Source organism: Cetorhinus maximus, chromosome 3 (assembly GCF_964194155.1).
Source record: "Cetorhinus maximus chromosome 3, sCetMax3.hap1.1, whole genome shotgun sequence".
Classification (NCBI taxonomy): Eukaryota; Metazoa; Chordata; class Chondrichthyes; order Lamniformes; family Cetorhinidae; genus Cetorhinus; species Cetorhinus maximus.
Genome location: NC_135881.1, coordinates 112911886 through 112939713, shown reverse-complemented (window position 1 = coordinate 112939713; position 27828 = coordinate 112911886). Strand labels below are relative to the sequence as shown.

Here is a 27828-nt window from a genome sequence, read left to right as displayed (position 1 = left end):
AAGAGCTATGATCGGGATGGCCGGGGACGGAAGCGTGAGATGCAGCAAGCAAGAGAGTAGTGGAGGGAAGTGGTGAATGGGAAGGAGGTGAGAGGGAGGTGCTGTGAGTGGAAAGGTAGGGGAGGGAAGCAATGAGCGGGAGGGTCAGGGATGGAAGTGCCGAGTGGAAGGGTCGGTGAGGGGGCCGCAGGACTGACCAATGCTGAGTGGGCTCCAGGAACTGATATGAGTGAATTTTGGCTGTTAATTCCACCTAATTAATCATGTCAGGCTTGGCTTTCGTCCATTAATTTCCTGGTGTGGGGGAGTCTACCAGTTCTTTGCTTGTGGGCTAGAGTAGCAGTAAACCTCATTTAACATCAGTATGTGCATGGCTGTAATAACTAATTGCGCAATGCTTGATGGATGGACTGTTGCACGGACATACAGGTGCACAGCTTTGAGGAACAATGGTCATGATCTCTTCAAATGGCGGAACAGGCTTGAGAAACTGATTGGCCTGCTCCTAACTTGAGTCATGTATAATAAGAAAGTAAGATTGCCTATGGATCCTTTTTGAATTTAGCTGATGAAGGGTCTACACCTGGTATTTCCTCTTTTCAGGTGTTGAAGGTTTTTGTGTGTATTTTGATCATAATCTGCTTTTTATCTTGCAAGATAAGCTACCAAAAGTCCTGATTTAAAAACCTTGTGCTTTTGCTGATTTTGTTTTGGATAGAAAGGTAAAGTTGGTTTACTGACCTGTGTCTTTAATTCTGCAGTCTGCAAGTATACAGTTCATGAGCGCTGTGTGTCTAGAGCCCCTCCCTCCTGCATCAACACCTATGTCAAGTCAAAAAAGAATGCAACTGTAAGCTGTCCTTTGACTTATCTTTCACTGTGAGAATTGCATTGCCTTTAAGTTCCAGACTTGATGTATTTTCTAAACAAATGATGCACATGTCTCCCACAGGTCATGCATCACTTCTGGGTAGAAGGAAACTGTCCAAAGAAATGTGACAAGTGCCATAAAACCATCAAGTGTTATCAGGGTCTTACAGGCCTTCACTGTGTATGGTGTCAAATCACTGTAAGTATTGCAGCTCCATCTTTTCACAGCTATTAACTATTCGCAGCAAGTACAGTGAGCATCCCAACAGGGAAGCTTGCTTCTTAAATAAAAGCAGAAAGTTTTTTTTAAGAACAGAAAAAAGCAACCATGGAGAGAGAAACAGAGTTAACATTTTGAATCCGATGTGACTCTCCTTCAGAACTAGGGCAGTTGCCCCTCCACAGATATTGCCAGACCTGCTGAGTTTTTCCATCACTTTCTGTTTTATTTAGATCTCCAGCATCCATGGTGTTTTATTTCTATTTAAGCTTTCTTCCTAAGTTGTCCTATTTTGAATATGAATATACAAAAAAACTTGATTGCACCATTGTATTCTATAATGTTATATAATTAATATAATTTTCTTATTATGGTTTAGAAATGAATATACTGTCATTTAACAGTTTTAGTTCTGCGGTGATCTGTGTGTTGGTTGAAATTGAGCTATGTGATGCTGGTAACAAATGTGTTAACCCTACTTATTTCAACAATTTTAAAATAGTGGATGCACAAGCTTCATGTATTTCAGATCTATTTGGTACCAATTGCAAAACACAATTTCAACTTGCTATTAGTGCTCATTTCAAAGAAGTGCTAATTTTAACCGCTGTTAATATGATGCTGTAGTCTCATTAAATTGAAAATAATGAAATATTGTAAGGTTGTGGAATGGTAATGTAATTTAATGTGCTTCAGATATTAACAGATAAACCAAACATAGTTACAATAAAAACAGAAAATGCTGGACACATTCAACATGTCAGGCTGCATCTGTGAAGAGAGAAATGGAGTTAATGGATGGAATCTTCCATTTTAAATGAGTGTCTCGCACACTGCCTGAAAAAGCAGCAAAACAACTGCACGGACCCTTACTAGGAAGGCCGCCCTATCTTCTGTCCATCAGGCAGTTAGGAGGACAGCGGCCGGCCTTCCTCCTGACTGAGGGACCCTGGGATGCGACGTCCTGCCCGACAGAGCTGCCAACCAATCGGAGGCTGGCAGCTCTTGCACTCAGCAGCGCCATGGAGGAGGCTGTGGCTGCTGCCAGAATAGCACCACCCAGAGTCCCAGGATCACTGAGCAACCCAGGAAAAATGTAAGTGCTGTTGGGAGGGGTTCTTATGAGGTGTGAGTGGTTGGGAGAGGGGAAGCCACGGATGTTGGCAGCAAGGGCAGGGTAGTGGCTGTCAGCTACCACCATCTGCCCCATGTCCATGCCCTCAATCATGCATCGATTAGTGCAGATCGAGAAACTGCACCCCCTCACCCCCCACCCACTCCAACCGCTCCCAGCTGACATGCAGCCTGCACAGTTTAACTAGTTGTGCAGGCCGCATGTCGGTAGGCCCACCTGCAGCTGCAAAAACTGCTGTGGAGGTGGGATGAGGCCCTTAAGTGGTCATTAATTGTCCGCTTAAGAGTTTCAGTTGGAGGCGGGGCAGGAGGGTTGACCGTGGGTATTCCCGGCCAGAACTTCCAGTAGAGGTGGGGAGGTGTCCAGTATTGGTCCTAATTTTCAGACTCTCTTGCCACCTTCTTTGCCTCCTGCAGGGGCAGACGATTCTGCCCTATGTTTCAAATTGATGACCTTTACTTTTAAAATTACTTAAGTCAGAAATTTCAGTCCATTATACCTAATTATGATAGAGACAAGTACAAAGTAATGTTCCAAAGACCAAAGTTTCAACCAAAGTGCATAAAGTCCTAAATGCAACAGAAAAATAACAATAGCAGCAACCCACTGTATAAAACAAACAGTGATCTGACAACACATTGCCTGATGTGACAGAAGTTTTCTTTCATACAAGTTATCATAGCAGGGAGGAAATAATGTTTGACTACAAAAATGCATCTAAACTTCAAATACAGCAGGCTTTAGACAGCACTCTGTAGTCATACAAATAAGAGATCAGGGCAAAACTCTTCAGCGCCACACATGGGCCTGAATTTTTCAGGCGGCGGGCGGGCTCGGCGGGAGTGGGTGGGGGCAGTCGCAGAGCCTATAGCTGCCCGTGATTGGCTCCGCGCCGCCATTTTATGCGGGTGGGCCAATTAAGGCCCGCCTAGAGTAAGACGCGAGCCGTAGCGCTCAGCGCTACCTGTGCAGGCGGGGGGGAGGAGAGGGAGTCGGGGCTAGCATCTTTCGCGCATGTGCACAAAAGAACACTTCAGTCTCTGTGCCTCAGGGAGATTGAAACGCCATTGTAAATAATGAATAAAAGGTTTAAATATGTATTTAAACATTTCCCTTCATGTGACTGTGTCACATGAGATGGGACATCTTTTTATATTTATTAAAAAAATGTTATTTATTTAATAAAAGCTTTTGGAAACCTCATCCTGCTCGTGAATGACGTTTCCGAAAAAATGCGAAGACCGCTTGGCCTTTCCGCCTGCCCGCCAACCTTAAGGTTGGATGGGCAGTGTTCACAATCACCTTAATCAGTTCCTTAATGGCCTTAATAGGCCGTTTACATATCGGTGGGCACGCAGCCTACTCCGGCACGCACCCGCCGAATGAAACATTGCGAGACAGTGCGATGATGTTGGGACGCACGCCCAACGTCATCACGCGTCATTTTACACGTCATTGTGCTGGGCCCACCTCAACACGCCAACTGAAAAATCATGCCCATGCAGTTGAGAATGGTGGTAGATAGCCAGCAGCTTAGCTTACAGAAGAGGGAAGATGCAAGGAATATCCTCATCCTAACCATGTGAATCCTGGCGTGTGTGTTCAAGAGACAGAGCTCTTAAGTGTTTGAAAGCATCTTGAGCCAAAACTGCAAAATCTTAACTCAACATTCTTCCAAATTCTCTACTAAAATCCAACCAATTTATTTCTTTCCACATAACATTACGAAATGGCTAGTACACTGAATACAACAGTGGTTTTGAACTATGCCAATATCCCAGACAGTTCCTTATCCAATTTTTTTCAGTGCAACAATTAAATTGTGACAATATGGACAATTGCCCAGATGTGCCCTGTTTACAAAAAAGCAGGATAAACCTAGCCCAGCCAACTTCTAGCTCCTAATCATCACTAAAGTGTTGTAGAAGTATTCAATCATGCCATCAAGTGACACACAATTTTAACCCGCTAGCTGATGCTCGGTTCAGGTTCTGTGAGAGCATCTTGGTTATTCGTTTCACCACAGCCTTTATCCAGAAGAGGAGGCAAGGTCTGAATGTCGGGAAGATATAATTTTCATAATGTTATTGGAATTTATTGTAAAGTTGAGTAATTGTGTGTGTGTGTGTGTGTGTGTGTGTCTCTTTACTGAATTAAAGGCAGCTGATCTGAAGGCTTTGGTGTAACAGAAGATAAGCTAGGTTTGAAATGTTAAGTAGGTAAACGTAGGTGTAAAGGGAACATTTGCATTTTTAAATAAACAAGACTAGCTTGAATTCAAAAGAAGGGGTGAAATGTTACACCTGGCCAGGAGAAGTTAAGAAACAGTGTGTTTATTTTTCCCAAAGGTTACTGATAAAATTGGTATTTTGATGGATTTTATTATTAGAGAGATAAAGTCCAAAGACATAGTGAAGCAATAGGAATTTGCATTCAAAGTGGAAAATATGTATAAAGGAGAGAAGGCTGTGTGCAAGGAAAGACATTCTAAGACCTAACACAAGTGTGAAAAGCCTCCAGCATCTAAGCTTCAAGCTGTTGTCTGCAAGGAACTGAAGCTGAGAAAGACTCGTTTTGAATTCGACTGTTTGGGGTATTGTGTGTTACTTTGCCTGAGTCTTTTAAAATCTGTGTGCCTTAACGGAGGTGTAACTGGAGTTTAGATTATTTAGGGGATTTAGAAGTTATCATAGTTGTAATTTGTAGATCTATGTATTTGCTTAAAATAATTTATCCTATTAATAAAGGTTTAATTTAGCTTTGTAAGAAACCTATAAGACTTGGTGGCCTTCTTTTACTGAATTCAAGCCTGCATCTCAAAATGAGTACAAATTGCAAATAGTTGTGGCAGCTGCTTCAAGTTTCCCTCTGGGATTTGGGCAGCTTGGTATTTACCATCCGCCTGCCATAACACGAATGTCAGAGAGGAGATGAGATAAACTGCCCTCAGTTTTAAGGCAGGAATCCTGCTAGTATGGCGAAACTGAGGTCATAGGGGTCACAGTAATGGTCATTGGTTGTGGTTATTGTAGGTCAACAATTGCAGCCCCAGGACACTACTGCAGGAATGATGTCCTTGGTCCAGTTGTTTCGTCAACTACCTTCCTTTTTTCATAAAGAAAGAGGAAAGAATTTACCTCTATATATCACCTGTCATTACTTCAAGGGGTCTCAAAGTAATTCATAACCAGTTCAGTGTTTTTTTTTAAGTGTAGTCACTTTAGTAATGTAGGTAAATATGGCAGCCAAGTGGTGCACAACAAGGTACCACAAACAGCAATGAGGTGCTCTGTGTTTGCTGGTGTTTGCTGAGAGAAAAATGTTGTCCAGAACCCTGGGGGAAGCCTTGCTCTGCTTTGAATATTGCTATTTCCACCCGAGAGACAGACAAGGCCTCAGTTCCATGTTTCACCCAAAAGACTGTAACTAAGGCAATGTGGCACTGCATTGAATTCTCAACCTCGGATTGAACGTATGGTCTTCTAACACAGAAGCAACACTTAGCCAAAACTGACAATTAAAGATCAATACTGAGGCCGTGCACGGACAGTTTTACAGTATTCAGCTCTATTCGTAATTCCTTTGATATTGAAACAGCCCACGCCGGCCTACAGCAATAACTGGACAGCAGCTAAGCCTGGCTTGACAATTGGGAGGTATTCCTTGTACAATATTCAGGACCAGACAATGACCATCTTCAACAAGAAGCCGCTCAAGACCCTGTCCACACTTCAGTGCCATCATAATCCTAAGCCCTTCACCATCAATATCTGAACCATAAGCTTATGTGGACGAGCCATTTCAATATTGTGCAAAATTTAATGATCCCTCCGAGGCATTGGGGGGATGGGGGTTATAATGAGGGTGGGAAGGTGCAGAATGGAGTGTCCATTGCCTTGCCGATTACCCCCCAATTAAGTCTGAAATGGGAAAGGTCAACCAGCAGTGGGCAGGGGCCAGGCCATGTGGGCAAATGGCCAGGTAAACCCCGGCGGTCTGTGGGGGAGTCCATCCTTCATAGACAACCTGTACTCAATGGCAACCCACTGGCAGCAAGGGAAGAACCCACAAGAAGCAGCTCCCTTGCAAGCCACTCAGTTGTATCAAACCACTAAAAAGTCTCAAAGGAATGAAACTGGATGGACTACCTGGCAATTACCTAGGCACCGGAAATGACAACAGCAAACTCAGGCCTGTTGACCCTGCAAAGTCCTCCTTACTAACATCTGGGGGCTAGTGCCAAAATTAGCAGAGCTGTCCCACAGACTAGTCAAGCAACAGTCTGACATAGTCATACTCACGAAATCATACCTTACAGATAAAGTCCCCAGTACCACCATCACCATCCTGGGTATGTCCTGTCCCACTGGCAGGACAGACGCAGCAGAGGTGGCGGCATAGTGGTACAGTCAGGAGGGAGTTGCGCTTGGAGTCCTCAACATTGGCTCCGGACCCCAGGAAGTCTCATGGCATCAGGTCAAACATGGGCAAGGAAATCTCCTGCTAATTACCATGGACCATCACCGCCACCCCCCCTCCCGCCCCCCCGCTCCCCACTGCCCCACATGAACTTTAACTGATGAATCAGTGCTCCTCCATGTTGAACATCACTAGCAGGAAGCACTGAGGGTGGCAAGGGCACAGAATGTACTTTGGGTGGGGGACTTCAATGTTCATCACCAAGAGTGGCTCGGTTGTACCACTACAGATTAAGCTGGCTGTGTTCCAAAGGACATAGCTGCTACACTGGGTCTGTGGCAAGTGGTGAGCGAACCAACAAGAGGGGAAAACATACTTGACCTCATCCTCACCAACCTGCATGCATCTGCCCATGACAGTACGGGTAGGAGTGACCACCACACAGTCCTTGTGGAGACAAAGTCCCGTGTTCATATTGAGGATACCCTCCACTGTGTTGTGTGGCACTATTAAATGTGAGATTTTGAACAGATCTAGCAACTCAAGACTGGGCAACCATGAGGCACTGTGGGTCATCAGCAGCAGCAGAACTGTACTCAACCATAATCTGTAACCTCATGGCCTGGCATATCCCCCACTCTACCATTACCACCAAGCTAGGGAATCAATCCTGGTTCAGCCAAGAATGCAGGAGGGCGTGCCAGGAGTAGCACCAAGTACACCAAAAAATGAGGTGTCAACCTGGTGAAGCTACAACACAGGACTACTTGCATGCCAAATAGCATATGCAGCAAGTGATAGACAGAGCTAAGCGATCCCACAACCAACAGATCAGATCTAATCTCTGCAGTCCTGTATTGTGGAATTGTGGAAGTGAAACTAAGGAGCAGAGAGGAAAGCTTCATACTTAAAGAGATAAAGGCTTGTGAAAAGTCAGAAGGTCCAAAGATGCAACTGAAGGTCTGTAACTCTTTGCTATGGGCATGCAGTTGGTTTCAGAGTGTGGTGTGTCTGACTACAGGTTGCCTTATTGGTTTACACGGACTGTACTTACTGTGAATATTAGAGTACAAGATAGTTTTTGTAACTTGTGTTATCCTTACAAATCTGTATATATCTGTAAAGGAATATTTGTGGGTGAAGGAGAATTGTAATATAGTTCATCTTTTCTTGTTTAATAAGTGGTGTGCTGTTGACAGCTGAGTCAGTGAGAGAGAATGCTTGGAGGAAAGCTTGAATACATGTGGTGACCCAAGGGAGAGAAACATCGGAAGGAGAGTTCGAAACCCTGGAGGTGAACATTTGCAGAAGGTATCTGAGAGAAAGCGTTGGTTTGGGAGAAAATTCCAAGACAAGTTCTTGGAAAGTGGAGATTGGAAACTCTCATATGAAAGACGGCGTTCAGTGAGACTGGCTGGTTCACGGTGTAATAAACGCCTGGGGGGAGGTGATGAGAGATCCATAGTATCTGCCTGGGGCGGCAACTGTCAGTTGGTTTCAGAGTGTGGTGCGTCTGACTACAGGTTGCCTATTGGTTTACATGGACTTTGCTTACTGTGAACATTAGAGTACAAGATAGCTTTTGTAACTTGTGTTATCCTTACAAATCTGTATATATCTGTAAAGGAATATTTGTGGGTACAGGAGAATTGTAATATAGTTCATCTTTTCTTGTTTAATAAACAAGTTTTGTTAAAACTTCATTAGCTGACGCCAGTGACTCTGGTCAGTGGCCCCTCTCCACATATCTAAACAAACAAATAAAAGTTAGGATCTATCAAACTGGGTTCCACTTTGGGATCAGGCTTGCCCAGTGGTAACCTCAACTGGAGATGATAACAAATGTGATGGAATACTCTCCGTTTGCCTGGATGAGTGCTGCTCCAACAACATTCAAGAAGCTTGACACCATCCAGGACAAAGCAGCCCACTTGGTTTGCAGCCAACCCACAAACATTCACTCACTCTGCCACCAATGCATGGTGGTAGCAGTGTGTACCATCTACAAGATGCACTGCAGAAACTCACCAAGCCTCCTTAAACAGCACCTTCCAAACCCACGACCACTACCATCTAGAAGGACAAGGGCAGCAGATATATGGGAACACCACCACCTGAAAGTTCCCCTCGAAGCCACTCACCATCCTGCTTGGAAATAAAAAAAAAACTTTACAGTGATTTCTGTACTGAGATAATCTATTTCGGTGATGTTAATTGAGGAAAATTGTTGACCGTGACAATAGTGCAGCTCCCTGCTTTCCTTAGTATAGTGTCACTGGACCTTTGAAGTCCATTTGAGCAGGGACCTTCATTTGATATTTTATCTTAAACAAAGAAGCTTCAATGATTCAGCACTATAGTGAAAAGTGAACCTAGCTTATATACTTAAGTCCATCAGAGGTGCTTACATCTACAACCTTCTGACTCAGGAGGTAAACCAACTGAGCTAAGCTGACACTTAATAAAGTAACTTTAATATTCCACTAGACACAATATGATCCGGTAACCTGGGTTTTAATCTATTCTGTTAACGCTATGACCTGGATTTGGAGACTAGTGGGAACAATTGCACATATGCATATACACACAAGGCAGAAGGTAATGTCGTCCTCGCGGCGAGTATGGTGGTGTGGGATCATTTATTCAGGCAGGAGGGTGTCAGGTGAGGACCCCACTGCCTTGCTGCCACTAGCCCGATTAAGTCTGTGGCAGAAAGGCAGGTGGATGACATTCCCGCCTCGCCACCAATTGAGGCCCTTAAGTGGGTAATTAGCCCCCACTTAAGGGCCTCATCCTGTCGCCGGTGGTATTTGTTCAGCAGTGGTCAGGGGATTCACCATGCAGCAAACCTGAAAAGCAAACCTTGATGGGGTTATGTGTGGACTCCTGGGGTGGGGGGTGGGTGGGAGGAAGGAACCACTTAGAGCTACTGAGAGTCCCGTTGTTGCTGAATACCCTCCATGCCTCCCCTGTGACCCCCACCGCCACACTGCCATCACTCACCTATCTCTGGGTCCATTGATGATCCTCAGCCTCAGATGGGTGCATTACTGGCAGCAACCACTACCTGTCTGGTAGCACTACTGAGCAATGAAGAGCTGTCGGCATCTGATTGGCTGGCAGCTCTCGGCGGGTGGGACTTCTACCCCTGGGATCGTTGATTCCGGAAAAAGCCTGCTGCAGTCCCGTTAAGTGCCTGATTGACACTTAATTCGCTAGGCCTTCCCAAAAAGAGGTGACGTGGGGCTCTTGCCAACTCTCTAGCCGGTGGGTGAGACCCCCGTCGCCTACATTAAGTAACGCCCACTGTTTTTCAGCCATATTTATGATTATCAGTTTGACTATTGGCTTTTACTGATGCCAGGAGAACATTGTACAAGCCAATGATATTAGGATTGCATTTTGCATTGCTATCCCTCAGAATGATCTGAGAACTAAAGTAAAATGATGCCTTGCATCAGTGGATGTGATGTTCTTTACCTCTAGGGGCACGTGCATCCCCTCTTTATATTACGTTAGAGACTTGAATCACCTGGAGCCAATGCTGCAATATAGTTGTTCCAATATGTTTCCACATAGTTCTTGTGTCAATTTTTCCCCTTTAACTGTGGATGTATCACCACTGTGCACACGGAATGTAAAATAAATTGAACAAACTTGAATGTAAATCTTTATCAAGTCCAGATTACTCGTACCAGAAGACTTAATGTCTTAAAGTCTTAAAGCTTTGTTGTTCACTATATTTGGCTTGCTATATTTCTGAACAGTAAAATCAAACTTAATTCTTGGACAATGGTGCTAGGCTTAGTCCTTGATTTTGTTTTAGAAACAGACATAGGTCATTTAAGACATTGAGCCAGCTATGCTTTTTTATTATCCATCATAGCTCTCCCTTTTAAACTCCTTAATTGATAAGGCATCTACGGCATACCAGAGCAGTGCATTTCTCATTCTCAAAATGTGAAAACATTTCCTTGCATTCACTTCAAACTGGCTTAGTTCTCATTTTAAGATTATACCCTCTTGTTCTGGATTTCCTGAATAGAAGGAACATAAACTATCTAGCTTATCAGTTTCTTTTACTATTTACAGCACCCTTTAACCTCCTTGTCTCGTGACAGTATCCCAAGTTCACACAGTCGCTCATTTTAGCCAAGTTCTATCACTGATATCATCCTGGTGAGTTATCAGTGCATGAAAGCACATCCTATAGAAGATAGCATCCCAAAGTGACGATAATACTCAAATGAGATCTAACCACTGCTCAGTCCCATTTAATTCATCATAGTGTGAGGAATGGGCTATTTTCGTTGTGCTGATGCTCTTGCCAGGACTTTACGGCCCATTCATAGCGGGACCCACCGGAGGAGATTTGGCAGCCCAGCCAAAAGGCCATTGACTTTTGGCGGGACCAGATGATACCGGCCTATGATGTTTCTCCTGGGGTCTTTTTGATGTAAATTTTTATTCCCGCTTTTTATGAAGGTGTGATGTGGGAATTTTCTGTGTATCAAGTTCAGAGATGTTATATGTCAGTGCTTGAACTTCTTTCAGTTTTGGCACCAATATCAGCACAGAGCAAAAGTGTCCCACCACATTCCCCACCTTGTCTGGTATTACAATAGAGGAACATATAGAAATTCCTCCTTTCATATGATCGCATTAGAAATACCAAACTAAGGAAATGTTGCAGATACATTTGAGATGTTATGATACACACTAAAATCAAAATAGAAAAAGATGGAAATATACATAAGTACATCAGCATCTGAAAAGAGAAAATATAGGTTAATGTTCTGGGTAGTTTATCTTCATCAGGATTGAAAAAGGAAACTTGGAGAAAGATTTTCTATTTTCAGATGCTGATGGGCTTACTGTGTAATTCCAGTATTTTGTCTTTATTGCAGATTTACAACATTTGAAGACATTTTTGTTGTGCCTAATGTAAACCCTATAGTCTGCAGAGGTATTAACTTTTGGGTGACTGATCAGCAGAGCATACCAGCTGATACTGGCAATCTGTAATATTTTGGACAGATTTGTACTGTAACATTGAGCCCATCAGAAACTAGGTTCAAATCATCATTTTATTTCATTCCTCCCAAGTCCCAAAAGTCAACAGTGAGAAGATTTTACACCCATCCATTTAGATTAGATTTTGGTCTCTTGAATAAAGCCAAATCCCAGCTTCCTTGATGCCCTAGTGCTCACCTGTGTGGTACTGAGTTTTACAGACCAGCAACATCCTGAGCTGCTCGGGGGTTGTTCATCTCAAGCTGGAACAGAAGAGTGAGGGGTACCCCAATTAGCATCAGCCTCCTTGGCCAAAAGGAGGAAAACAGTCAGGGCCTCTGCCTTGTCACTATCCAGTCACGTATGCTGAAAATTACATGTGTGGACAACAGATATAGATAGTATTGGGCTTGGTTCTGATATCATCCATAGTCACATAATGAACTGTCAGATATGAAGACTGAACACCCGGGAGCCCCAGTTGGAGAGTTGATGATAGCTAGGGAGTTGCGGCCCCAGCAAGAATGACTTTAAGGAAAAGGGGAAAATATGGAAATTTTGGGGAGTCGCCAAAAGTCAACGTTGTATTTTTCTTCATACTGATTATATTTGTCACTATGTCTTTTACTGTGTAGGTTGTGCGAGTTGTGGGGAGGGACAAGGGCTAAGCACTGGGCCAGTCTTGGAGCAGCTTGCACTGAAAGATCAGCCTATCTTTTTTAGGTATGGTGCACTGAACTTGGCAGCAGAAAGGAGGAGGACCTGCTGCCCTCTCGCATCTGCTAGTGTTGATCCGAAATATCAGCAACTGGGAAAGTGGCTTGGGAAGTGCCCCTCTGAATTTTCTTTCCTGGTAGAGAAAGCAGATAGTCTCTGCTAAATGATTCCACACAAAATATCACAACACAGAGTAGCAGCTGAGAACACCACATTATCACAGCTCAGGTAAACATTTTAAAACCATTTGTGACACCGAAAGTGCTGCAGAGCTTCATTTTGAAGTCATTTCTTTGGAAATGAGTATTGTTTTGAAAGAACTTCTCATTGCTTGAAAGCTTAGAAAAATTCGTACTCTCTGGCTAATCGGGTAAAAACTCCACAACTTATGTTGCTGATAATTGGCTTTATTGAGTGCTAACTGTTGTATTTAAGCCCTATATCAGGATCACGATTACTGGATCCAGCCCAGTAACAGCTTTGGGGAGAAACAGTCATGGAACTAATCAACTGCAAGCGAGTCAGGCTAGTGATATTTACAGTGCAATGTTTATTCCTGTCTTGCAGTGACGCAAAACTTATGTCATTGTTTTATAGTGTGTCCATCATTTTTCCCAAACAACATCTGGTGCACGAAAGGGCATGCAGCCAGTTTGAGATCTTTTAATACATATTATTTACTGTTCTAGTTACCAAGTGAAAACAGAATTGAGTCCAGGAGAAATAACGGGCGCACTTGCTCATTACTCATGAAAATCAAAGTTAGTTTAGCGTACTGCAAGATTGAGAGGAGAAACTGAGAACTTGCTGTTTATTAAATCTCCAATTAGCATTTGATTTCTTCCAGAACCAAAAGAACAAGCACCCATTTCCCACAAAGGCCATCAGAGATTTTTTTTAATGTAGCGATTTGATAATTTTCTTGTTAAACCTGCACGCTGCCAAGTTACAGAGCTGCTATTTATCATCAAATTTCAATGGCTCATTGAGGTGCATTCATTTAATATTGTATCTATCGCCTGGTGAGCATTAATTAGTGTACAAGTAGCCACGCCACTGGGGTTGGGAATTTGCGTGACAAATGTATGAGATTACAGTGCTACTGAATTACACCACAATGAGGCCTTGGCGTCCTTAGTAAATTAACCCTACTTGGGTCTTAATTTCCTGTTGCTAAGTTACCTGTGGTAAGTGAACTTCTCTGCATAAATATCTCTGTGTACCAGTCAGAGGTTAGGCACTTGATTTCAGACTCTGCTATTAATTTGAACTTAATACACAGTTAAAAAAAATACTTTCCTCAGTTGAGACAAACAGGCTGTGTTTAAGAATCAATTATAGTGTCTATGTTTTTCTGACTACCAACCTCTTCTGTATTTTATTTTTCATGTGAGATCATGTTAGCTGTAATTATTATTTTAATACTCTAAATACAAGTCTTAATTATTAGAAATTAGAGCATTTGTCCTGACCACTTGGGTCTGATGATTGTTGGTGTGAGAATCAGACTTGTTTCCAAACCTTCTATTGTGACAAAGGAAATGTACAGATTCAATCTTATTGGCTGCGTGCCCTGTTGCCTAGTAACCTGCAGACTTTGAAGCTTAAGGTGGTTGTTTTGTTTTGTACTTTTTACCACAATGTATGAGCTTGCAGAGGGTAACTTTCAAATATTTAGATAGTTAAGTGGGGTTTTTGGGGAGGAAGGAGAGAGAGAACTTGCACCTTTATTTGAAATAAAAACGAAAAATGCTGGAAAAACTCAGCAGGTCTGTCGGCATCTGTGAAGAGAGAAACAGTTAAAGTTTGGAGTCCGTATGGCTCTTCTTCCTCTTCTGCATCTTTGTTTGCTGGGTTAACTGATTTTCTGAGAGTTGAGTCTTTTATTCCCTCCCACGCTATAACACTGTTGGAAAAAACCCTAAATGTTCTTTAATTATTGCAAATATATACTTCATACTCATGATTTTCTACAAATTTCTCACTTTCAATAATATCGAGCAATGCTATATTCCTTTACCGTTCATTTTCTCTCATCAGTCCTCGTCTGTAGAGGATATTAATTCTTTGCAGTGTACAAAGTGTCCATATTTATGTGAGAATTAAAAATTGACAGGCTATTCAACTGTATGGGGCATCACAGCTGAGCCTGACCTTGTCCTCTCACCGCATCCATACGAGCCCATTTCCAGCAGGTGTCACTGAATATCAAACAGTGAGGAACCCTGGCTGATTTTCGTCCCCTAGCCTCATGGGTGCAATAACAAATTGTAACAGTGTTCTGAGCTCCCTCAGTGAAATCAGCTAACTCTGCAGAAATGGGATTGAATGTGGAGTCATTTAAGTCTATATTGCTGACATGCTCATTGTCTCAATTAGTTGAATCATTGGGGGTGAGGGGAGCTCAAGGAAAACAAAGTAAATTTGACAACACTTAATTTACTGAGGTGCATTGTAATGTCTACCTGAAGACTCACTGTTAATTGTTACTCCCAGTTTCTATAGCACACACACGAACTGCAGGTAACCAGGTGAATAGGCAAGCCACTTCTAAACTTTCACCAATGTTGCTTAGAATCAATCACTAAGACGTGCACACAAGTATTTGGGTGATGATATTCCTTGTTGCTTCCCACAGAAACAGCTGGTCTCCACCCAATTCCTGTCCACAGTGGCATGGCTCAGGTCAAGAACTTGGCAACCTGGAAGATTGAACACGCATCTAGATGCCGGTGCCCTGCATACTGTGCCATCTTGATAACTCCTCTTTATTTCACAGCATTTTCTAAACTAACATTACATTCTTAATGATGCTAAAGAATAATTTTAATTTACCATCTTTCAGGTTGAAAGGGAAACATTTAACTGCAGAGTAGGATACTGTAACTGTAACGTTTTAAAATGCAGCCTATGTAGGGCTGTGCTATAAAAGGGAAAGTGTTCTGAACAATAAAATAAAAGCTTTCTATCTAATAGTAAAATATGGCATTGGAATATCATATGCATCATGTACAAAATGTAATTAATCTGAGATTGCATGCTAATGTAGAACAGCAACTCCTCAGTGTCGTGTCTTCAGATCTTTAATTGTTCTTCTGAGGTTCATTTCATGGATTATGTAGTCGCAAGAAAGATTTATTCATCCAGTACTTGACACTGGAGATTTGCTTTGACAGCCTTAGCACAATTACATTACTCAAAAGAATGATAGAATACCTTAGGATCTGAGGTATTAGAATTGAAGTGCTTGTCTAGAAATGAGGATTTTCATAACTTTAATGGGTATATGATTAGACGGCATAATTTGGTTCAGTGAACATTTTTTTATGACTTCCAGCTCAGGTTATCTCTATTCTTAGCTTAGTAAAGTTAAACATGGTAGTGCAGAGGTTTATATGTGTATAATATTGGTGTTCATGTGCATACTGAAATCAGAATCATGACTGAGTCAGAAGGTTGAGGATTCAAATCCCACTCAGGACTTTAAGCTCATAATCTAGCCTGACACTCAGCAGAGAAATTAGGGCTGCTGTCCTTCAGAGACAATAAATTGAGGCCTGACTGCTAGTTCCCCTGATTGACCAAACTTTTGTCAGGGGTGGTTTAACAAAGAGATTGGATTTAAGTAGGATCTTAAAAAAGGGAAGGAAAAAGGTGGAGGGCTTCAGGTAGAGAATTCCAGAGTGTGCCACCAGTGGTGAGGTAAAGGAAAGCACAATGTGCACGATGCTGATTGAGAGCTGTGACGGGCATTGTAGGGCTAGGGAAGGTTACTGAGATAGGAGGAGAAAGACCACTTCAACTCGGGCATAAGATTTTTAAATTGGAGATGTTAGAAAATTAGGAGCCAAAGTGGATCAGCAATGACCATTGATGGGTGTGTGGGATAGGATAAAGCCAGCAGAACTTTGGATGTAGTTTTGTTTAGGGACTGTGGAAAATGGGAGGCTGAGAGTAGAATAATAGGATAATCGAGGTGTGATGTGACAAAGACATGGATGAGAGTTTCAGCAACGGTTTGGCTGAAGAGGTGGAGACAGGTGATACAATGGTGAAAGTTTGCAGCCTTGTTGATAAAGAGGATATGGGGTCAGAAACTCAGTTCAGGATTGAGTAGGAAGCTGATGTTGTGAACAGTCTAGTTCAATCTGAGCCAGTGGCCAGGGAGGAGGATGGAATTAGTGGCAAGGAAAAGGAGTCTGTTGTGGGGCTGAAGATGATGGTTTTAGTCTTCCCAATGTTTAACTGGAAGAGCTTATGACCCATCCAGTACTGAATTTGAGGCAATCAGCCTGACAACACAGAGCCAGTGGAATCATTGAGAGAAGGAGGAGTAGTGGAGCTTACTGTCATCAGGGTACATGTGGAAGCTGGCTCTGCATCTTTGAATGACGTTACTAAGGGACAGCATATAAATGAGAAAGAGTAAGGACTGAGAATTGATCGCTTAAGGACTCTTCCGTGTTTAATAACTAAAAGTGAAACCAGATGAGAGTAGTCCCACTGAAGTTAACAATATAGGAGTCGTATTGGAGGAAGGTGGTAAGAACATAACATTAGAAATAAGAACAGGAGTATGACATTTCACTCTTTGTGCCCACACCACCATTCAGTAAGATCATGGCCGATCTGATCATGGCCGTAAGACCACTTTCCTGTCTGCACCCACCACCCAGTTCACCACCGCACCCCCCCACCCACCCTCATCGCCAGCGCCCGCTCATAACTTTTTGCTCTCTTGTAACTAAACTCAGCCTTGAATATATTCAATGGCTTAGCCTCCACTGATCTCTGTGGAAGAGAATTCCAAAGATCAATGACCATCTGAAAGGAGAAATTCCTCCTCATGTCCATTTTAAATGGGAGGCCCCTTATTTTGAAACTATGCCCCTTTGCTGTAGGTTCTCCCCTGAGAGGAAACGTCCTCTCAGCATCTACCCTGTCAAACCCTCTCAGAATCTTATGTTTCAATAAGATCACCTTTCATTCTTCTAAACTCCAATGAGTACAGGCCCAACCTGCTCAACCCTTCCTCATGAGACAATCCCATCTTTCCAGGAATCAACTGATTGGGCCTTCCCTGAGCTGCCTCCAATGCAAATAGATGTGTGTACAATTGTACAAATGCTGCAAACAGGTCAAAGAGGACAAGGAAAGGAAATGCACTATGATCACAGTCACTCGCAGTGCCATTTATGACTTGGGCTGTCAACCCCACCAAAAAATGAGTAGCTGGCTCATAATTTCATTGCTGTTTGTTGGATCTCGCTGTGCATATATTGGTTGCTGCATTTGCCTTCATTACAATAGTTAAGCTTTACAAGTATTTAATGTGAAGCACTTTGAGACATTCTTGGAGAAATGATACGGCACCTAACGCGTGAATGTCTCTAAGGAAGATAGATGGCACATTGGGTTATACACTGATCTTTCCACCTCTGAAGTTGGGGTTCACATCTAATTCAAATGAAAGCTGAGAGTCTTGTCTGTTGGTTGTATGGATCGTAACTGAAATGAGTCTTAATCCAGCTCCTATTGTAAATGGTCCTGCAGCTTTAAGTGGTACCAACTGGCAATTGCACTCATGTAGGCCTAAGAGCAGATGGTGTAGGAAATAGGAAAACTGCTATACTGGTGCAATAGTGGGTACTCTTCTGAAGTTGGGTCTGATAGTTCTTTAGTCTGACTTGCAAGCACCTCAAGGAGAGATTGTGTGCTGAAGTGGAAAGTGTTTCCATTGCCCCAGCATTGCAATCCCTAATTCTGATTATCTTAAAAAAAGAAAAAGCTATAAGTCTCTCTTTCAAACATACCATCATATCCTAGGAATCCCAAATCAAGAATCTTACACACGTGATAGCAGCATTAACAGTTGTTATGTAGAGTCACTACATAATGCAGTCTGACACTTCAGTTTAGTGCTGTATTGGCAGATATACTGTCTTTCAGATGAGGCACTAAACTGAGGCTCCATCTGTCTATTCAGTTGGATGTGAAAAAAATCTGTGCTTTCAGTTCTCCTGGTGTCCTGGCCAACATTTATCCCGCAAACAACACCACCAAAATAAAATAACTTAAGTGATTACAGAAGAACACAAGAATTAGGGGCAGGAATAGGCCAATTGGCCCATTGAGCTTGCTCCCCCATTTGATAAAATCATGGCTGTTCAGATTGTGGCCTCAACTCCACTTTCCTGTCTGCCCCAATAACCCTTGATTCCCTTTCTAATCAAAAACCTGTCTAAGTCAGCCTTGAACATGTTCAATAACCCAGCTTCCACTGCTCTTGGGGAAGATAATTCATTCGACTAGTGACCCTCTGAGAGAAAATTTTTCACTTAACTCAATCCTAACTGAAAGACCATTTTAAATAGCATCCACCCTGTCAAGTCCCCTCAGGATCTTATATGTTTCAATAAGATCACCTCTCATTCTTCTAAACTCCAATGACTATAGGCTTAATCTGCTCAACCTTTCCTCATAAGATAACCCCTTCATCCCAGGAATTAGTCGAGTGAACCTTCTCTGAACTGCATTGAATGGAATTATATACTTTCTTAGATAAGGAGACCAAAACTACACACATTACCCCAGATGTGGCCTCACCAACACCCTGTACAATTGTAGCAGCACTTTCTAACTTTTACACTCTATTTCCCTTGCAATAAATGCCAACATTCCATTTGCCTTCAAAATCAATTGCTGCATCTGCATACCAACTTATTGTGATTCATGTTCCAGGGCACCCAGATCCGTTTGTACTGTAGAGCTCTGCAGTCTCTCCATCTAAATAATATGCCGCTTTTCTATTCTTCCTGCCAAAATGGACAAGTTCACATTTTCCCACATTACACCCCATCTGCCAAATTTTTGCCCACTCACTTAACCTGTCTAAATCCCTTTGTAGACTCTCTATGTCCTCTTGACAATTTGCTGCCCTACATATCTGTGTCATCAAATTTAGCTTCCATACCTTCAGCCCCTTCATCTAAATCATTGATCTAGTTTGTAAATAGTTCAAGCCCCAGTACTGATCCCTGTGTCATTCTGCCAGTAACAGCTTGCCAACCTGAAAAATGACTCATTTATCCTTACTCTCTGCTTGCTATTAGCTAAACAATCCTCTATCCAACTAATATGTTACCCATTACACCATGAGCTCTTATTTTGTGTAGTGACCTTTGATATGGCACCTCTTGGAAATCCAAGTACACCACATTTGCAGGTTCCCTTTACATTACTCGTTATTTCCTCAAATAATTCTAATAAAGCAGTCAAACATGATTTCCCTTTCACAAAACCATGTTGATTCTGCCTGATTGTATTATGATTTTCTAAATGTTGTGCTATTAAATCCTTAATATTGGATTCTAGCATTTTCCCTATAACAGATGTTAGGCAACTAGCCTATAGTTCCCTGCTTTCTGTCTCCCTCCTTTCTTGAATTGAGGTGTTACATTTGTGATTTTCCAATCCACTGGGACCTTTCCAGAATTGAGAGAATTTTGAAAGACCACGATCAATGCATCCTACTATCTCTGTAATCACTTCTTTTAAGATTGTAGGATGAAGGCCATGAGTTGACTGTCAACCTTTAGTTCTGATAGTTTTCTTAGCATCTTTTCCCTAGTGATTGTGATTGTTTTAAATTTCTCTCTCTCCCTTTTACCTCCTGATTTCTAAGTATTCTTGGGATTTTTTTTATGTCTTCTACAGTGAAGACAGACGCAAAATACCTGTTCAACACTTTGGGAAATTTCCTTGTTTCCCATTATTAATTTTTCACTCGCATCCTCTTAGGGATCAACACTCAATTTAGTTGCTCTTTTCCTTTTCAAATACTTAAGGAAACTATTACTATCTGTTTTTTATGTTTCTAGCCAGGCTAATTTTATACCCTAATTTCTCCCTCCTTATTTTTTGTCATTCCTTGCTGATTTCTAAAATCTATCCACTCTTTTGAGCTACCACAAATCTTCGCAGTATTGTACACTATTTCTTTCAATTTGGTACTGTCTTTAACTTCCTTAATTAGCCACATATGGGTGCATCCTGCTCCTTGAGTTTTTCTTTCTCAATGGAATAGATCTTTGCTGAGAGTTATGGAATATTTCCTGTCACTGTTTCTCTACTGTCCTACCATTTAACCTTTTTTCCACAGTTGACTTTTGCCAATTCTGTTCTCATACCCTTATAACTCCCTTTATTTAGGTTTAAAATACTGGTTTTAAACCCACGCTTCTCGCCCTTCTCTCCCTCTAACTGAATGCAAAATTCAATAATGTTATGATCACTGCCACCCGGAGGTTCCTTTAATATAAAGTTATCCTTTAAACCTGCTTCATTGCACACTACCAGGTTTTGAATAGTTTGCTCTCTATTTGGCTCTAAGAAATTGTCCCAAAAACACTGTTATGAACTCATTTTCCAGGCTACCTTTGCTGATCTGATCTGTCCAACCTATGTGTCGATTTAAATCACCCATGATTATTGCCATACCTTTCTCACAAGCTCCCATTATTTTTTCCTGTATACCCCATCCTACAATGCAGTTACTGTTAGGAGACCTACAAGCTACATCCACAAGTGACTTCTTACCATTGCTATTTCTTACCTCTACCCAAACTGATACTATATCTTGATCTTCAGAACTAAGGTCATCTCTTACTATTGTACTAATGTCATCCTTAATTAACAAAGTTACCCTGCCACCTTTTCCTAGCTTCTGAAATGCCAAGTACCCTTGAACATTCAGGTCCCAATCTTTGTCACCTTGCAGCCATATCTCTGATGGCTATCAGATAATGCATATTTATTCTGTTTATGCAGACAAATAATCCTTTTTGTTACAAATGCTATGGACATTCAGATACAGTGCCCTTAGTTCTGCCTTTTTGCTATTTTTTCAATCCCTGGCCTTACCTGCAGGTGCGCCCCTTAGTTTGTTTGTTGTATCCTTTCCTGCATGCACTGATTATTATCACCCTTATTGTTGCCTTGCTCTGTTCCCTTGTCCTTTCCCTTTAATTTAACACACCTTCACTCACGTGATTCCTCGCCCCCACTATTTAGTTTAAAACCCTCTAAACCGCCCTAGTTGTACAACTCTCCAGAACCCTGGTCCCAGCAAAGTTCAGGTGAAGACTACCACAACGCTACAGCTCCCACTTTCTCCAGTACTGGTGCCAATACCCCATGAATCGAAACCCATCTCTCCCACACCAATCTTTGAGCCATGGATTAAACTCCCTTATTTACTCTATGCCAATTTGTTCATGGCACAGGTAATAATGCTGAAATTATGTATTTTTAAAAATTTGGCGCCAAACTGCTCGTATTCCCTAAGCAGAACCTCTTTCCTAGTCCTACCTATGTTGTTGGTACCTATGTGGGCCATGCCAATTGGAACTATCCCCTCCCACTGCATGCTCCTCTCCAGCCCCGAGCAGATGCTGCAAACCCTAGCACCGGACAGGCAACACAGCCTTCCGGACTCAGGGATAATGGGTGTCAATTAGCTCATTAATGAGCCTGATTGACATCCTGTCACAGGCAGCTGGGTATCCTGTGTCAGCCCCTTCCGCCCTCTGACTTAATATAGGAGTTCTCCCACTGTCAGCAGACTGACATGGGGCCCCTCTCATGATTAAGTGGACCCAGCTACCATGGTTCCCATTGCAATAGGCTGGATTTAATCCAGCCCAAAGACTGACATCACTGTTACAGAAGCAATCTGTTGATAACTAGTTACTGGTGATCCTCCCTGTTCCATAATGCATTTCTTGACTCTTAGTAAAAACAACCCTGTACATCATAATACCTGGTTTGGCAATTAAGAGAGGGGTTTGTTGATGAAGTGATCGAGGTGCATCGCCCAAAGATGGATGGAGAAATTATGATTTGTTTTGCTGTGAAAATATCTTATTTAACTGGAGGACCCTTCCTCCCTCCCTTCCTCTCTCACACTACTTCAAGCTTTGTATTTTGGAACTTTCTCTCGCAGCAGCTCCTCATTACCTTCTGTTTGTGCCTGAAAATCTCCATCTTACTATATTATCATGCATCTGCCTACCCCACTATCATGTGGCTGCAACTCCTTCCAAACCATCTTCCTTCCAAGAAGTCTCTTGGTCTTCAATTATTTATGACTCTGTGCATTCCTGGCTTGGTCCTTTCTACCTTGGTATTCTACTTTTTTGTTTTCTTTTCTCTTAGTGTATACACGCATCACCTAGGAAGCTGTGGGAAGCTCTCAAGGGGGGGATGACTCCAGTCTCTCCTAATTACTTCCTCTCGGCTACTAAGACAATGTCAAATACAGGTTGAACAGTTGGTTTTGCCTAACAAGGCTTCTGGAACTCCAAATCTCTACCTCTTTCTGCACAAAAAATTGAATATGAAATGGACAAATAGATAACTCTTGGTAACTTATTGTTAATTAAATTTAATTTTTCATAGTGTGTTCTATGTCAATATTCTTTATTCTGTTTCAATCCCTTCAACAAATTAATACATTCACAACTAAACTCCATAAGAAGAGAATAAATAATGCCTGTGTAACACTGGTGACCCACCTGAAGTTACCATTTCTCAAGTGCTCTGCACATACTTTTCTGATCAGTCATATTCTGGCCAATTAGCACCATATAAATTTTGAGCTGCTAAGGGAAAGACCCAGGATATGTTGAAATCTCAAGGAATACCAGCCAAAGATTGATGTTGGTGATATTAGTGGATGAGTGCTCAACATATTTGTATGATATTCCTTGTTCAATATTTAAGGCGTGAATGGCTACAAATTTCCTTGGAACTGCTCCTACTCCACAGCCATAACTTTGCCAGAAGTGCAGCAGAAATCTTTATGCATGAAAATGGAGGTAGTGCTGCAGCTCTGATGAAAATATGGTGAAGCAAGGGCATCTCCAAAGAAACCCTTGGCTAATGCCCATGCTAAAATAGCAAAATAATTTCTAGCTTTATATGTTATTTATTTTCAATGCTAAGTTGATTCCAAATATTCAACCGTGATGATTATTTTTTACAGCTCCACAACAAATGTGCTTCCCACGTGAAGCCTGAATGTGATTGTGGACCACTGAAAGATCATATCTTACCACCATCTTCTATTTGTCCCATCGTACTGGTAAGTTGCCTGTGTTAAAAATCTCTTACGTTCCTCACATGTTCAGAAATTGGCTAGGGTTATAAAATGTTCAAGTACGTGCAAGATAAGAAATAACTTGGTATTTCACTACAAAATATAATCCAAACATGTTGTAAATCAAGTATTAAGACTCATGAATTTACTTATGTGATAAAGAAATAATATCTGTATGCTGATGTCACTTGAAGAGTAACTAGGGAAGGCTGTGATTTAAAAGGGAAGTTAGTGTAAACAGGCAAACTCACTGATTATAAACTTCCTGTCAGGAGCTGTGCTTGTTGAAAGCATTGTGGGCTGGTTTTCAGGTTCCACCACAATGGCCCCAGATCTTCCTGTAAGTGTGGCTCCCTGCTGGAAGCATGAGATGGATGCTTATGCCATATTGTCTAAACAATAGCTGACAACTGCAAGAGAAGTAAAGGCTGTAATGTAGTTTAAGATTGCATATGGGGAAATATTATGAATTTATGCAAAGGCATTGAATTTCATCCACTGGCAGAGTAAATCAGGAACTTGGGCACATATTTTTCACAATTGCCCTCATATTATTCTTGGCCCCTTCTTTTTCTCACTTTTGCATTGCACCTCACCAGCATTTTCTGAAAAGACAATGGTCGGAATTTTCCATCCCTGTTGGCATCAGGCGTCATGGCCGGCTTAGGCGGACAATGGGCGGAATCGTCGGTGCCCACTGGCAGGGGCCTGTTCTGTGGCATGAGCAGGCAATATGGCGAGAAGGCCAAAAATCAGTTTCCCAACGTCGTGAAACCAGTTTGTGATTGTCCACTCCACCTGCATTAGGGGCACCTTGTATAGAGCGACCATTCCTCTGCAGCTGAGACAGTTCAGGCGCAGCCACATTGATATGGTTGGAGTTGGACCTCTAGCTATCTGCCCACTCAAGCAACGCAGAGGCATCAAAGTGCCACCAAGCGCTCCAGAGCTTTTCACCCCTTGGGCACAGACTGCAAAGTAATGAGCATTTTAGTGGACTGCAGAACAGTTGGACGACTGGGCATGTTGTACAATCTCCTCGCTAAAGCTGGCCATGGAGCAGTCACTGGTAGAGGCGCTCACAGCCCCTTGCAATGTCATCATCCCAGTTTGGACCAGTCTCCCCCATGGTTCAAGCTAACAGTTCAGCTTTGCAGCGCAGGTTAGGAGAATGCCTGCACCTGAGCCGAGAGCACAGCATGCAGTCCAATGGGCAAAGCTGCCGCGAATTGGTCAGGTGGAGTGGGGCGGAGGTGAGCGGGGTTTTGGGCAGCCATGCAGCACATCCAAGTGGTGGCCAGCACTCTCCAAGATGCATTGAGGGACCTTCAGACTTAACCAAGGCAGGTTCTTAGTACACCTCTCTCTTTCATCCTGCAGGAGTACATCAGGCATGGTGACCTAGCTGTATGCCTCATGACGTACAGAGAGTGAAGATGACTGAGAAGAGAGTGACTGAGGCAACTAGCTGGGCAGAGGGAGCAGTACCCTCTGGAAGAAGGGGCAGCTGGGGCTCCCACACATGCCGCCGAAGACCCACAGCGAACTGTCGCTGGACAGCGCCTAGCTAGACCCAGGGCCTATAGACACCGCCTTTCATTCCTGCAGATAATCGAGAACCAGTGTCGCTGAAGACTGCGCATGTCTAGGGAAGTGGTTGGTCACACCTGCCAGCTACTGCAGGATTTGGTGCAATGAGGATATGGAGGGCATCCACTGCCAGTGACCGTGAAAGAGATCGCAGTACTCAACTTATATGCCAGTGGCTCCTTTCAGGGCTCCACAGGTGACCTCTGAGGGATCTCACAAGCCTCCACCCACAAATGCATCCTTGATGTCACAGATGCCAACTTTGCATGAACACACAACTTTGTGCATTTCGCCCAGGGCCAGGACAACTGGGGTGCAGAGCGATTGGATTTGCCCAGGTTTCGGGTTTCCCACAGGTGCAGGGTGCGATTGACTGCACTCAGGTGGGGCTCAGACCTTCATTGCAACACGTGGTTAACTATGTCAACCGCAAGGGCTTCCACTCGCTGAATGTGCAGCTGGTGTGGGACCACCAGCAGCGCATCTTGCATGTGTGCGCACAGTTTCCAGGGAGTGTGCATAAAGCCTACATTTTCAGTCAGTCACAGATCGTGACATCTTCTAGGGTCCACAGAAGCTGCAGGGATGGCTCCCCGGGGATAAGGGCTACCCGCAGAGACTGTGGTTGATGACATCTGTGTGGCGGCCTCAAACTTCAGCAGAGCGAAGGTATAACGAGGCTCATGCTGCAACTCACAATTTGATGGAGCAAACCATCGGGATACTGAAAATGAGGTTCCAGTGCCTGGACTAGTCTGGTGGAGCCCTGCAATATAGTCCACAGAGGGTATCACGTATCATCATTGTCTGCTGCCGCCCTTTACAGTGCCAGGTTTTAATGGGGATAGGAGCAGGCTGAGGAAGAGATGGAGGAGCTGGAGGTCTCCTCTGATGAGGAGAACGCCAATGGGGAAGAGGATAAGGAGGTTCTTGAAGGCAGTGATGACAGCAATGAGGCCCTTGCACTGGCCAAACGAGGCAGGCACACTCGGGATGCCCTCATAGCTGCCAGATTTGTGGAGGGTGATGATGACAGGTACTCAGGAGACGCCATAGATGGTCACATTGTATCTATGAACGTTTGACTCCAGTCTTGCTAATAGCAATGCACATTCCCTCTGTGATAGTGCTCCTGGCATGGAGATGCAGTGGGGGCCCTAATACTTGATCAACTGAAGGAGGATGATGACAACATGCAGCGAGGGCACTCCATAGATCTTCACATAGCCTCTGAGACACTTGTCTGGCTGAGGGCAGCTTGCCTGTGCTCTGTAATCAGGGTCGTATCATAGAGACACAGTCATGAAACACTAAAAGCATCTGATCCTTTGTCTGCTTTCAGCACCTGACCCCTTCAGGAGCACAGTGTCACCGGTCACAGATGCTGATAAGATGGGGACCAGCCCCACCCTAAAGGGACCATCACTGTGGGCTGAAGGCTACACAAAGCACAGGGAAGAGGCCCTGGACTGAGACACCTGCCTTTATCCTGTGCAGAAAAGATTCACATCTGAGTGACAAGAACACTGCTCATCAGAACAAGGAGCCATAGGCAGGGAGATATTGTTTGGGAGCTTATTGACAATAGTGAACATTATGTACAAGTGATTAACACCCGTGCCCAGGCTGTACAACTACATCTTCTTAACTTTCCTCACCCTGCTGCTACATCTTGTTGCTCCCTGGACATCCACAGCGGAGGTGGAGGCAGCCTGCTGACTGCTACGCCCTGTCTGTGATGACTTTGGTGGGCATCCTCTGGAGGGCCGAGACCCGCAGGAACCGGCCTCCTTTTGGGGTCCTGCTGTGTGACAGTGGCACCCTCCTCGGCCTGTGGAGCTAGAGCTGCTGAGGTCACAGGAAGAGGTGATTTGGATGGGCTGGACACCCCTGGAGTCACTTGGATGGATGGCCCCGGGGGGTACAGCTGCTGATCCCCCTCCCTATGGGCGCCCGATAACCCCTGGATGACTCATTAAGGAGTGGGGGGTAGCTGGAGTGAGATCGAGCTGCCCCGCACCCCTCTCACATACACACTGTTGGAGGCCAATGATGGAGTTGAGCCCAAACAGCATTGCAGGAGCGACGTCCTGGATAAGGTCTCCATGGCTGCCATCGTACCAGTGTTGATCTCCGTGCCTCGGCATGCCAGCACTATCACCTCAGTCTGAAGGCGGACAGACTCCTCCATCATGCCTTGCAATCTGAGGAGTGCAGTGGGCATCCTTTCCTGATGTTCCCTATCTTGCCTTGGCAGCTCCAGCAATTGTGACGTGACTGAGTCCAGAGGCTCGTTATCTGACTCAGCAATGTTCCTGCCTCCAGCAGTCCTCCGCCACCTGCTGCGAATCAGACAGTGCTATAAAGCTCGGTCCCACCGAGGTGTGTGTCTCTGCACTGGTGGAGGGTGTGGGTGAGCGCTGTGACGGGACCTCAAGGGAGGGTGCCTCCAGATTTATCTTTAGAGGTTTCTTTGCGGCTTGATTGGAGGCCCTGGGTCATGGACTCCGTCAGCTGTTTCCCAGATGTGCCTGCGGAAGTAAAGGGAGACAATTCGCATATGGCAGGGGACTGCGGAACAGGACACATCACTCATAGCATAGAATGTTACACTGCTGGATCCTCATTTGGTAGAGAACTGACAACCTCACCGTCAGCACAGGAGCGGTCCAGATCCTAGCTTGGCAGCTGGATGGCTCTGTTTTC

The 27828-nt window shown here is 43.6% G+C and overlaps 1 protein-coding gene across 6 annotated transcripts in view; it reads left to right on the top strand.

The window, feature by feature from the left end:
* dgkb (diacylglycerol kinase, beta) overlaps positions 1-27828 on the top strand; it is a 959831-nt gene that overhangs the window by 315033 nt on the left and 616970 nt on the right. For 4 of the 6 annotated variants that reach the window (XM_078535051.1, XM_078535068.1, XM_078535036.1 and 1 more), the window contains 3 exons: positions 762-850; positions 953-1069; positions 23419-23517. In XM_078535051.1, the coding sequence (XP_078391177.1) occupies positions 762-850; positions 953-1069; positions 23419-23517 (305 nt within the window). Of the gene's footprint in view, positions 1-761; positions 851-952; positions 1070-23418; positions 23522-27828 lie in introns of all 6 variants that reach the window. The other 2 variants (XM_078535062.1, XM_078535044.1) reach the window with 1 other exon arrangement.